The sequence below is a fragment of the Ranitomeya imitator genome, chromosome 2, assembly GCF_032444005.1.
Source record: "Ranitomeya imitator isolate aRanImi1 chromosome 2, aRanImi1.pri, whole genome shotgun sequence".
NCBI lineage: Eukaryota > Metazoa > Chordata > Amphibia > Anura > Dendrobatidae > Ranitomeya > Ranitomeya imitator.
Window position 1 is genome coordinate 288,108,427 of NC_091283.1, and position 12,686 is coordinate 288,121,112.

The 12,686-nt window shown below is 43.8% G+C and overlaps 1 protein-coding gene across 1 annotated transcript in view; it reads right to left on the reverse strand.

The window, feature by feature from the left end:
- Positions 1 to 4,291: 4,291 nt before the first annotated feature.
- Positions 4,292 to 12,686, reverse strand: part of LOC138663213 (oocyte zinc finger protein XlCOF7.1-like) — an 80,659-nt gene continuing 72,264 nt past the window's right edge. Inside the window, exon 8 of the mRNA XM_069749375.1 lies at positions 4,292 to 6,068. Within this exon, the coding sequence (XP_069605476.1) occupies positions 4,462 to 6,068 (1,607 nt within the window). The 3' untranslated portion in view covers positions 4,292 to 4,461. The remainder of the gene's footprint in view (positions 6,069 to 12,686) is intronic.

Below are 12,686 nucleotides of genomic sequence, written 5' to 3' on the forward strand. Positions count from 1 at the left end.
CACTTATGTAAAGAGGTGTGTAGCCCATGTAGTGAGAGTGTTTGGAAGTCTGTCAGGGCGGACAAACTTCCATGTGTCCTGAACACAACACAGAGACCATCTTTAGGCTGGAGAGCCTACGTGCTGGACATGGCACAGCCTGAATGCTTACAGGTCTGAGAGAGAGCGGAGCTCTACTATGGACACTGAGGACTTTTTCGTCTGATGTAAGACTGTTTACCCTTGTGTTGCTGACTTAAATGGTTTATGGAGTGAATAAACCTACATGAACGCTGAAGAGAATGTGCCTCTGGTTTCCTCCTATGCATCCGAGCGAGTACAACCCCTACACAGGCTAGAAGTGAGGGAACGTATTTAAGTTTTGTATGTGGTCTCCGGCCTTTGTATATATTGCTCTATGCTTTGTTTAATAGGGATAGATGCAATATGGTATACAAATCGATTATGGCATTCCCCATATCAGAAACCCCTGTGGCTTGGAAAGAGAGGAAGTAAATTTCCCTGTGAAGCAAACATTGCTCAGTATGTGGGCTTCGGTGAGAACACAAGGAGATTTGTTGCACTATTTTCTTGTCAAACCGATATTAAGAAAGGAGAAATTGCTGGACTTACAGGCTTGAGCTGTCTTGCATTGTGAGGGTTAAGAGTGCTTTTCTATCCAAGCAGGGGTAGTAATGGCACCGAAGTGGGACGATGAGCCCTTCGATAAGAAATGCGGGAATGCGAATCGCGACACCAATGGATCAGCACCGGCATGGAAGGAAAGTATGAGTGTTTTTATTGTAAGGAGACCAAACATAAGAAATGAGAAGGTACAACTTTCGGTTAAAAAAAACAACATTCTGAAGTTGAAAAAGGCTTCTCCCCTGTGTGACTTCTCTGAAGTTTATAAAGAGTTAATTTCCATGTAAAATATTTCCCGCATTAAGAACATGAAAAAATATTTCCTCTGTAACTTTGCCTACAATTGAACTGAATGTTTTGGAAAAGGGCCTTTCATTTTGCCCCACAATTTTACCTGACTGGTTTGAACTTGAGACCGATTTATTTGCTTTCTTTAGGAGGTGTCGCTTAACATCTTTTTTTGCAGATAAAAAACAAGATGCAATGAGTCCGGTTGATGTTGGGAATATTGATGTTTTTTCTCTACAGGGCGTTGGTCTATATAGTAAAAGTGAGTTCCAGCCACCTACTAAAACCCATGTAGTTGAGGCATTTATCCAGTTGGTTGAAAAAGAATTTGAGACACTAAGGAGGGCACACAGAAATCGTGGTCAACATAACCTTACCATAGATGAGAAGAGAGCTCTAGACAATTTCTCTAATAACACATCCATTACAGTCAAGGCCGCCGATAAAGGTGGGGCGGTGGTTGTGATGGATACTGTAAAATATAAAGCAGAGATAGTATGCCAATTGGCCGACACTGATGTCTACTGTAAATTGACAGGGGACCCTACGCTGCGTTTCCAGAGAGAATTACAGCTTATAGTCAATGAGGCCTTGACTGATGGCCTGATTGACTCTAAGCTGTCTGAATATTTGATTACTAATTGTCCTGTTAGGCCTGGTGGCACTACATTGATGATGTGTTTGTAGTTTGGGAGGGGCAACTTAGTGAACTCTTGGATTTTCACCATGAGTTAAATAACATTTTTCCAGAACTCAGCTTCACAATTACACATTTTCAGGAACAGGTACAATTCCTAGATACACTGGTGTACAAGGTTGGGTCCTCTTGGAAAACTGATTTATATGTGAAGAGCACAGATAGGAACAGCTTATTACAATTTAATAGCCATCATCCGAGGAATATGGTTGAGTCGTTACCTTGGAGCCAGATGCTTAGAGTGAGAAAAATAGTCACTGGCTATTGACTCCAGATTAGATGAGATGTGCCATAAATTTTTGAATAGAGTTTACCCTGAAAATGGAATTAGAAAACATGTGGAGAGGGTGAAGGTGACATCGAGAGCTGTTGTAAGGGAAAAGAAAATCAGGGTTAGAGATAAGCGGATCCCCTTTGTGTCCACCTTTAGTACAGCCAGTGGGCATGTGAAGAATATGATTTTGAAACATTGGCATATCTTACATCAGGGTTTACCTGACATTGAAGAATTTACCCTGCCACCGATTTTGTTCTACAAAAGAGGACATAATTTAAATGATAAATTAGTCAAATCTGACATTGGTCCTACGGTGGTTAGTTTACAGGACTTTGGGTCCCCCGAAATGTGGAAATTTTCCCTGTTTAGGATGTGCGTGTTGTGGGAATATGATAAAGGGAGATTTTTTCAATCATCCTCGCACAGGCCAGAGGTTTTCCATCAGGGAGAGGTACACTTGTACCTCAAGTTTTGTTATTTATCTTATTGTCTGTCCTTGTGGACTTACATATGTGGGGGAGACCACCATGGAAATAAAGGCACGCATCAGCAAACACAAAAGTACCATTAGAACTAAGATGGTGGATTTACCGATACCTAAACATTTCATTGAGAGTGGACACACAGTCAGTCAGCTACGGTTTAGGGTGATTGATGGCGTGCCTCCTCTTCGTAGGGGTGGTGACAGGGTTAAATTATTAAAAAAGAAAGAACTTAGATGGATATCGAAATTGGGCTCTCGCCGGCCCGGAGGGTTAAATGTTGATTACAATCTTCTGCAATGTGTATCTTGATCTATCTTTATATGGTTCGTGCGGCTCGCATTCGTATAGATATGTTTTTAAGTGGTGATTGGTTATGTTTTGTTTTTCCCCTGTGATGACCTCTATGGGTTATGTGAACTGGTTGGATGAATTGGCTTATATTGCCTGATATGCTTTTTTGTCCCCTGTCCCTTGGAGTTGATGGGTTTTCTATTAAATTTGGGGTATTCCCACTTATGGGTATTGATTACATAGCCATGGATATGGCGGTATATTAGATAAGACGGTTTATTTATATATTTAAACCTTTCTCCATGTAGTTATTTCCCATCAAGATGGGTTTGAGCTATTTTTAGTCTTTAACATGGCATTGGTTGTTATCTGTGGGAGCCGCTTTTATTATGTATAATTGGGGGACCTTAATGTCTGTATATATCTTTCCGTAAGCCCTTATGTTTGTGGACATGCGCGCTTTGCGTTTGGGAGCTGTGCTGGTGGATCTGTAGTACACAGGCTCTGGTCTGCCTGGATGTGGGGTGGCGTCTAGCAGCCGGTGGGCGTGTCTTTCTGCTTTCCATGGCGGTGCTGCATGTTTTTTCATGTGATGCGTCGCTGTGGAGCCGGCGGACATGCGCACTAGGTTTGGGACTCTTTCCCTATGCGGTGTGCCAGGTGAGCCTGGGATGTCACGGATGGCCGGTCATGTGACTAACGTGGGGGTGGTTCGACAGATGTAGGTATGGAGCCTTGATTGGCTCTATTATATGGGGCGGGTAATGTATTGGCGCCGGTGGGCGTGCCTTTTGGCTGTCCGTGGCGGCGCTGCATGTTTCCTCATGTTATGCGTTGCTCTGGAGCCGGCGGGCATGCACACTAGGTTTGGGACTCTCGCCTTAAGCGGTGAGCCAGGTGAGCCTCTGATGTCACGGATAGCAGGTAATATGATCAGCCTGGGAGGCGGTTCAAGTTAAGCAGGTATAGAGCCTGGATTGGCTTCACTGCATGGGGCTGGTTATGTATCAGTACCCCAGATTGGACCTACATCACAGGCATGGATTGGTGGATTATGAGAGACGTGATACAAGCTCAGGGATAGGCAGCTTGTGTATATAATGGCCCCCATGAGCTTTTTGATAGGCTTAGATGTGACAGGCAATGTTGTTTGTTTACGTTCCAACTTCTTACATGTGTTTACTACTATGATCACGAACAGTATTGTCCACAACGGGGGATTTTAGTAACATTGTAACGTGTTTTTAATTATATGTTTCACTGTGTACACATTTTTCTATTGTTATTATGATCACCAGATGTTATGAATGTAAATTTTGTGGGCGGACCTGTCAGGTGGTGGTTATCCACTTCCTATTTAAGGCCATCATGTTGACTATTATGTATGCTTGATAAAGACCCCCTGAGGTTGAAACGTTGCACCTTTGGCACAATAAAGTGTTTGTCTTCACCTGGATTGAATGCTGTCCTTCACTTCAAAACTTTACAGGCTTGAGCTGTCTTGCATTGTGAGGGTTAAGAGTGCTTCTCTTTCCAAGTGGAGGTAGTAATGGCACCGAAGTGGGACGATGAGCCCTTCGATAAGCAATGCGGGAATGCGAATCGCGACACCAATGGATCAGCACCGGCATGGAAGGAAAGTATGAGTGTTTTTATTGTAAAGAGACCAAACACAAGAAATGAGAAGGTACAATTTTCGGTTAAAAAAAACAACATTCTGAAGATGAAAAAGGCTTCTCCCCTCTGTGACTTCTCTGAAGTTTATTAAGAGTTAATTTCCATGTAAAATATTTCCCGCGTTAAGAACATGAAAAAAGCTTCTTCCCCGTGTGACTGCTCTGATGGCTAAGAAGAGATGATTTCTTCTCAAAACATTTTCCACATTCTGAACATGAAAAAGATTTCTCCTGTGTGTGAATTATATGGTGGCTATCAAGATATACTTTCTTGTTAAAACATTTCCCACATTCTGAACAGGAAAATGGCTTCTCCCCTGTGTGAGTTTTCTGATGTGTGATAAGATTTGATTTATTGTTAAAACATTTCCCACATTCTGAACAGGAAAATGGCTTCTCCCCTGTGTGAGTTCTCTGATGTGTGATAAGACTTGATTTCTGGGTAAAACATTTTACACATTCTGAACATGAAAATAGCTTCTCCCCTGTGTGAGTTCTCTGATGTGTGAAAAGACTTGATTTCTGGGTAAAACATTTTCCACATTCTGAACAGGAAAAAGGCTTGTCCCCTGTGTGAGTTCTCTGATGTGTGATAAAAATTGATTTATGGTTAAAACATTTTCCACATTCTGAACAGGAAAATGGCTTCTCCCCTGAGTGAGTTCTCTGATGTCTAACAAGAGTTGATTTCTCTGTAAAACATTTCCCACATTCTGAACATGAAAATGGCTTCTCCCCTATGTGAGTTTTCTGATGTGTGATAAGATTTGATTTATGGATAAAACATTTCCCACATTCTGAACAAGAAAATGGCTTCTCCCCTGTATGAGTTCTCTGATGTGTGATAAGAATTGATTTCTGGGTAAAACATTTTACACATTCTGAACATGAAAATCGCTTCTCCCCTGTGTGAGTTCTCTGATGTGTGATAAGACTTGATTTCTGGGTAAAACATTTTCCACATTCTGAACAAGGAAATGGCTTCTCATTTGTGTGACTTCTCTGGTGTGTAACAAGATGTGATTTCTGGGTAAAACATTTCCCACATTCTGAACAGGAAAAAGGCTTGTCCCCTGTGTGAGTTCTCTGATGTGTGATAAAAATTGATTTATGGTTAAAACATTTTCCACATTCTGAACAGGAAAATGGCTTCTCCCCTGTGTGAGTTCTATAGTGGCTATCAAGATTTGCTTTTTTGTTAAAACATTTCCCACATTCTGAACAGGAAAATTGCTTCTCCCCTGAGTGAGTTCTCTGATGTCTAACAAGAGTTGATTTCTCTGTAAAACATTTTCCACATTCTGAGCATGAAATTGTCTTCTCACTTGTGTGACATCTCTGGTGTGTAACAAGATGTGATTTATGGCTAAAATATTTCCCACACTTGGAACAAGAAAATCTATTCTCCACTGTGTGAATGTTTTGATATTTAAGAAAAGACTTTTCGAGGGGAAAATTATTTACATATTCTGAACGTGAAAATGGCTTTGTTGCTTTATCAGTTTGTTTTTTAATGCTTATTTTGTGACTTAGATTTTCCTCAGAGGTCGGTAATGAATCAGAAGACAGGATCTGTTTCCAAGGATCAGATGGTAAATCTTTGCTGCGAAAGGATGATGGTATATCTGGAGTAATGGCATTCCCTTCAATTGTATCCTGTGGGATCTCAAGATCATCTGATTTAAAAATTGAAGATGTCAGCTGTCCCTCTGATCTCCTGGTACAGTCATCTGCCAAGAATAAAACCAATTATTATTTTTGAATAAAATCCTTGAAACTTATATTAAAATAATAAATAAAATATTTTTTTAACATTTCTTCTTAAACTATCTGTAAACATGCAAGTTATGTTAAAAAAGTTTAATTATTCACGAAGACAATGACATTTCACAGTCTGATAGAAAACCTCATAGCATGAACCAGTAGAGCGTGGTGTTCGACTGTTTGTTCATTCTGCCTCCCAAAAGTAGGTGAAAATAACAACAATAAATACTTCTACTCATCTCACAAAAAACAAGCCCCACTCAGGTCCATCATCTGCCAGAGGAAAAACAGAAGTTTCCACATTATTAGTGGCTCAAAGGCTCTTGAAAAGCAACATGATTTCCATAAACCAATTCAGCAATATCTGCTCTCCCAAAGTCAAATCTTTCCCTCACTTCTGAGCCTTGCCGTGTGCCCCAACCACATTCAACATCCATGTATTTGGCAATACAATATTGAGAAGAACCCACTTCATTTACGGTGTGTCTCCTTTAGCACAATCTGGGCACTATGTGTAGGGTAATAAAATGGCAAATGTGCCATTTTTACTCTCCAACATCCACTCGGTGCTAATTTCCAGAAAGTGGCTGTGAAGTGTAAAAATAGTCACTACTCCTAAAGATTAATTCCCATGGGGCTATAATTTCCAAAACTGAGCCACTTTATTGGGTTTTCTACTGCTATGGTTTTCTATGGTTTTCTATTTTGTCATATTAGGACTTCTGAAAATGATGTGTCACATTTTTTACTGCTCCTGCAATGTCCGTTTCTGCCACCAGGTGCCACCTTATTCATTCTGCAGGCAGCACTGGTGATGCAGGAGATATAGCAACCAGAAACTCTGGATGGCACAGGCTCTGTCCTTCCAATAAGATTAGGTTGCCTGGGACCTGTAGTACCATCTGTTATGAGTGCAATCCAGTGACACAGTGTACCAGTGATCAGAGCACATACAGTGATCTGACAATAACCCAAAAACAATAGAACGAGCTCTGAGACGTGGAATCTCTGTAGACTGCAAACCTGAACCTATCCTAAACACAACTAAAGGTGGCTGTGGATTGCGCCTGACGCTACCTATGCAACTCGGCACAGCCTGAGAAACTGACTAGCCTGAAGATAGAAAAACAAGCCTGGCTTGCCTCAGAGAAATACCCCAAAGGAAAAGGCAGCCCCCCACATATAATGACTGTGAGTAAGATGAAAAGACAAAACGTAGGGATGAAATAGATTCAGCAAAGTGAGGCCCGATATTCTAGATAGAGCGAGGATAGCAAAGAGAACTTTGCAGTCTACAAAAAACCCTAAAGCAAAAACCACGCAAAGGGGGCAAAAAGACCCACCGTACCGAACTAACGGCACGGCGGTACACCCTTTGCGTCTCAGAGCTTCCAGCAAAACCAATGGACAAGCTGGACAGAAAATATAGCAACAAAAAGCAAAGAAGCACTTATCTAAGCAGAGCAGCAGGCCACAGGAAAGATCCAGAAGCTCAGATCCAACACTGGAACATTGACAAGGAGCAAGGAAAACAGAATCAGGTGGAGTTAAATAACGAAGCAGCTAACGAGCTCACCAGAACACCTGAGGGAGGAAGCTCAGAAGCTGCAGTACCACTTGTGACCACAGGAGTGAATTCAGCCACAGAATTCACAACAACCATCCAGTCTAGCAGTATGGGATTGCATGGTGTCCAACTGCAGTAATCTGCTTCCTATTCTCTTCATACAGGTATATAGCTCATTCAACTGTTATGAGAGGCAATTCAGTATCACAATGGACATGGAGGTCAGAGCACATACAGTGATCTGACAATAACCCAAAATAATAGAACGAGCTCTGAGACGTGGGAACTCTGCAGACCGCAATCCCTGATCCTCTCCAAACACAACTAGAGGCAGCCGTGGATTGCGCCTAACGCTACCTATGCAACTCGGCACAGCCTGAGAAACTAACTAGCCTGAAGATAGAAAAAATAAGCCTACCTTGCCTCAGAGAAATACCCCAAAGGAAAAGGCAGCCCCCCACATATAATGACTGTGAGTAAGATGAAAAGACAAACGTAGGGATGAAATAGATTCAGCAAAGTGAGGCCCGATATTCTAGACAGAACGAGGATAGGAAAGATAACTTTGCGGTCTACACAAAACCCTAAGGAAAACCACGCAAAGGGGCAAAAAGACCCTCCATACCGAACTAACGGCACGGAGGTACACCCTTTGCGTCCCAGAGCTTCCAGCAAAACAAATAGACAAGCTGGACAGAAAAAATAGCAACAAATAGCAAAGAAGCACTTAGCTATGCAGAGCAGCAGGCCACAGGAATGATCCAGAGAAACTCAAGTCCAACACTGGAACATTGACAGGAAGCATGAATCAAAGCATTAGGTGGGGTTAAGTAGAGAAGCACCTAACGACCTCACCAGATCACCTGAGGGAGGAAACTCAGAAGCAGCAGTACCAGTTTCCTCCACAAACGGAAGCTCCCAGAGAGAATCAGCCGAAGAACCACTTGTGACCACAGGAGGGAGCTCTGCCACAGAATTCACAACAGTACCCCCCCCCTTGAGGATGGGTCACCGAACCCTCACCAGAGCCCCCAGGCCGACCAGGATGAGCCACATGGACATCAGAGGCAAAAGCCCAGGAATTATCCTCCTGAGCATAACCCTTCCATTTAACCAGATACTGGAGTCTCCATCTTGAAACACGAGAATCCAAAATCTTCTCCACAATATACTCCAATTCCCCCTCCACCAAAACCGGGGCAGGAGGGTCAACAGATGGAACCATAGGTGCCACGTATCTCCGCAACAATGACCTATGGAAGACGTTATGTATGAAAAAAGAATCTGGGAGGGTCAGACGAAAAGACACAGGATTAATAACCTCAGAAATCCTATAAGGACCAATGAAACAAGGTTTAAACTTCGGACAGGAAACCTTCATAGGAATATGACGAGAAGATAACCAAACCAGATCCCCAACACGAAGTCGGGGACCCACACGGCGTCTGCGATTAGCAAAACGTTGAGCCTTCTCCTGGGACAAGGTCAAATTGTCCACTACATGAGTCCAAATCTGTTGCAACCTGTCCACCACAGTATCCACACCAGGACAGTCCGAAGACTCAACCTGTCCTGAAGAGAAACGAGGATGGAACCCAGAATTGCAGAAAAATGGCGAAACCAAGGTAGCCGAGCTGGCCCGATTATTAAGTCATCCTGATCGGCAGAAACAAAGCATCTCAGATAGGTTTCCAAGGTCTGATTGGTTCGTTCGGTCTGGCCATTAGTCTGAGGATGAAAAGCCGAGGAAAAAGACAAGTCAATGCCCATCCTACCACAAAAGGCTCGCCAAAACCTCGAAACAAACTGGGAACCTCTGTCAGAAACGATATTCTCTGGAATGCCATGCAAACGAACCACATGCTGGAAGAACAATGGCACCAAATCAGAGGAGGAAGGCAACTTGGACAAGGGTACCAGATGGACCATCTTAGAAAAGCGATCACAGACCACCCAAATGACTGACATCTTTTGAGAGACGAGAAGATCTGAAATAAAATCCATAGAGATATGTGTCCAAGGTCTCTTCGGGACCGGCAAGGGCAAAAGCAACCCACTGGCACGAGAACAGCAGGGCTTAGCCCGAGCACAAATCCCACAGGACTGCACAAAAGAATGCACATCCCGCGACAGAGACGGCCACCAAAAGGATCTAGCCACCAACTCTCTGGTACCAAAGATTCCAGGATGACCAGCCAACACCGAACAATGAACCTCAGAGATCACTTTATTTGTCCACCTATCCGGGACAAACAGTTTCTCCGCTGGACAACGATCAGGTTTATTAGCCTGAAATTTTTGCAGCACCCGCCGCAAATCAGGGGAGATGGCAGACAACTACTCCCTCCCTGAGGATACCCGCCGGCTCAGATAAACCCGGAGAGTCGGGCACAAAACTCCTAGACAGAGCATCCGCCTTCACATTTTTAGAGCCCGGAAGGTACGAAATCACAAAGTCAAAACGGGCGAAAAACAGCGACCAACGAGCCTGTCTAGGATTCAAACGCTTAGCAGACTCGAGATAAGTCAGGTTCTTATGATCAGTCAATACCACCACGCGATGCTTAGCTCCTTCAAGCCAATGACACCACTCCTCGAATGCCCACTTCATGGCCAGCAACTCTCGGTTGCCCACATCATAATTCCGCTCAGCAGGCGAAAACTTCCTGGAAAAAAAAGTGCATGGTTTCATCACTGAACAATCAGAACCTCTCTGCGACAAAACAGCCCCTGCTCCAATCTCAGAAGCATCAACCTCGACCTGGAACGGAAGAGAAACATCAGGTTGAAACAACACAGGGGCAGAAGAAAAACGACGCTTCAACTCTTGAAAAGCTTCCACAGCAGCAGAAGACCAATTGACCAAATCAGCACCCTTCTTGGTCAAATCGGTCAATGGTTTGGCAATACTAGAAAAATTGCAGATGAAGCGACGATAAAAATTAGCAAAGCCCAGGAACTTTTGCAGACTTTTCAGAGATGCCGGCTGAGTCCAATCATGGATGGCTTGGACCTTAACAGGATCCATCTCGATAGTAGAAGGGGAAAAGATGAACCCCAAAAATGAAACCTTCTGCACACCAAAGAGTCACTTTGATCCCTTCACAAACAAAGAGTTAGCACGCAGGACCTGAAAAACCGTTCTGACCTGTTTCACATGAGACTCCCAATCATCCGAGAAGATCAAAATGTCATCCAAGTACACAATCAGGAATTTATCCAGGTACTCTCGGAAGATGTCATGCATAAAGGACTGAAACACTGATGGAGCATTGGCAAGTCCGAATGGCATCACTAGATACTCAAAATGACCCTCGGGCGTATTAAATGCAGTTTTCCATTCATCGCCTCGCCTGATTCGCACTAGATTATACGCACCACGAAGATCAATCTTGGTGAACCAACTAGCCCCCTTAATCCGAGCAAACAAATCAGATAACAAAGGCAAGGGGTACTGAAATTTAACAGTGATCTTATTAAGAAGGCGATAATCTATACAAGGTCTCAGCGAACCATCCTTTTTGGCTACAAAAAAGAACCCTGCTCCTAATGGCGACGATGACGGGCGAATATGCCCCTTCTCCAGGGATTCCTTCACATAACTGCGCATAGCGGTGTGCTCAGGCACGGATAAATTAAACAGTCGACCTTTTGGGAATTTACCACCAGGAATCAAATTGATAGCACAATCACAATCCCTATGCGGAGGTAGGGCATCGGACTTGGGCTCATCAAATACATCCCGGTAATCAGACAAGAACTCTGGAACCTCAGAAGGGGTGGATGACGAAATTGACAAAAATGGAACATCACCATGTACCCCCTGACAACCCCAGCTGGACACCGCCATGGATTTCCAATCCAATACTGGATTATGGGCTTCTAGCCATGGCAACCCCAACACGACCACATCATGCAGATTATGCAACACCAGAAAGCGAATATCCTCCTGATGTGCAGGAGCCATTCACATGGTCAGCTGGGTCCAGTATTGAGGCTTATTCTTGGCCAAAGGCGTAGCATCAATACCTCTCAATGGAATAGGACACTGCAAGGGCTCCAAGAAAAACCCACAACGCTTACCATATTCCAAGTCCATCAAATTCAGAGCAGCGCCTGAATCCACAAACGCCATGACAGAATACGATGACAAAGAGCAGATCAAGGTAACGGACAGAAGAAATTTTGACTGCACCGTACCAATGGTGGCAGACCTAGCGAACCGCTTAGTGCGCTTAGGACAATCAGAAATAGCATGAGTGGAATCACCACAGTAGAAACACAGCCCATTCTGACGTCTGTGTTCTTGCCGTTCAACTCTGGTCAAAGTCCTATCGCACTGCATAGGCTCAGGCTTAAGCTCAGGTAATACCGCCAAATGGTGCACAGATTTACGCTCACGCAAGCGTCGACCGATCTGAATAGCCAAAGACATAGACTCATTCAAACCAGCAGGCATAGGAAATCCCACCATGACATCCTTAAGGGCTTCAGAGAGACCCTTTCTGAACATAGCTGCCAGCGCAGATTCATTCCATTGAGTGAGCACTGACCATTTTCTAAATTTCTGGCAATATACCTCTATCTCATCCTGACCCTGACAAAGAGCCAGCTGTTAGGGTTGGCGGAACGCACCAAATATATTGTTTATTAAAAGGAATTAGTGCGTTCGCAACCCGGGATCCACCGTGCAGGAAAGTACCTGCTGCTAAATAATGGCGGCTCTATATGGCGGTATATACCAACTCTGTTAGCTTCACAGAGTAACTGCGAGAGATGAGCTCTGTGCCCTGTTAGACTTTCACAGAGGCACAGGCCAACTACCCAGATGTGAGCAGTGAGTGGTCATGCATGCATACACAATCTCCTCGCCGGAGGAGCCAGCATTCTAGGGGCTTATTTCAGCCGGGTCCCTGAACACATACAAACACATGACCACATTGGCACAAAGCATATAGCAAAAGACGATACTAGCGCATGGCCGTGCAGTCATGCGCAGTTTATATAGTTGCAGCAC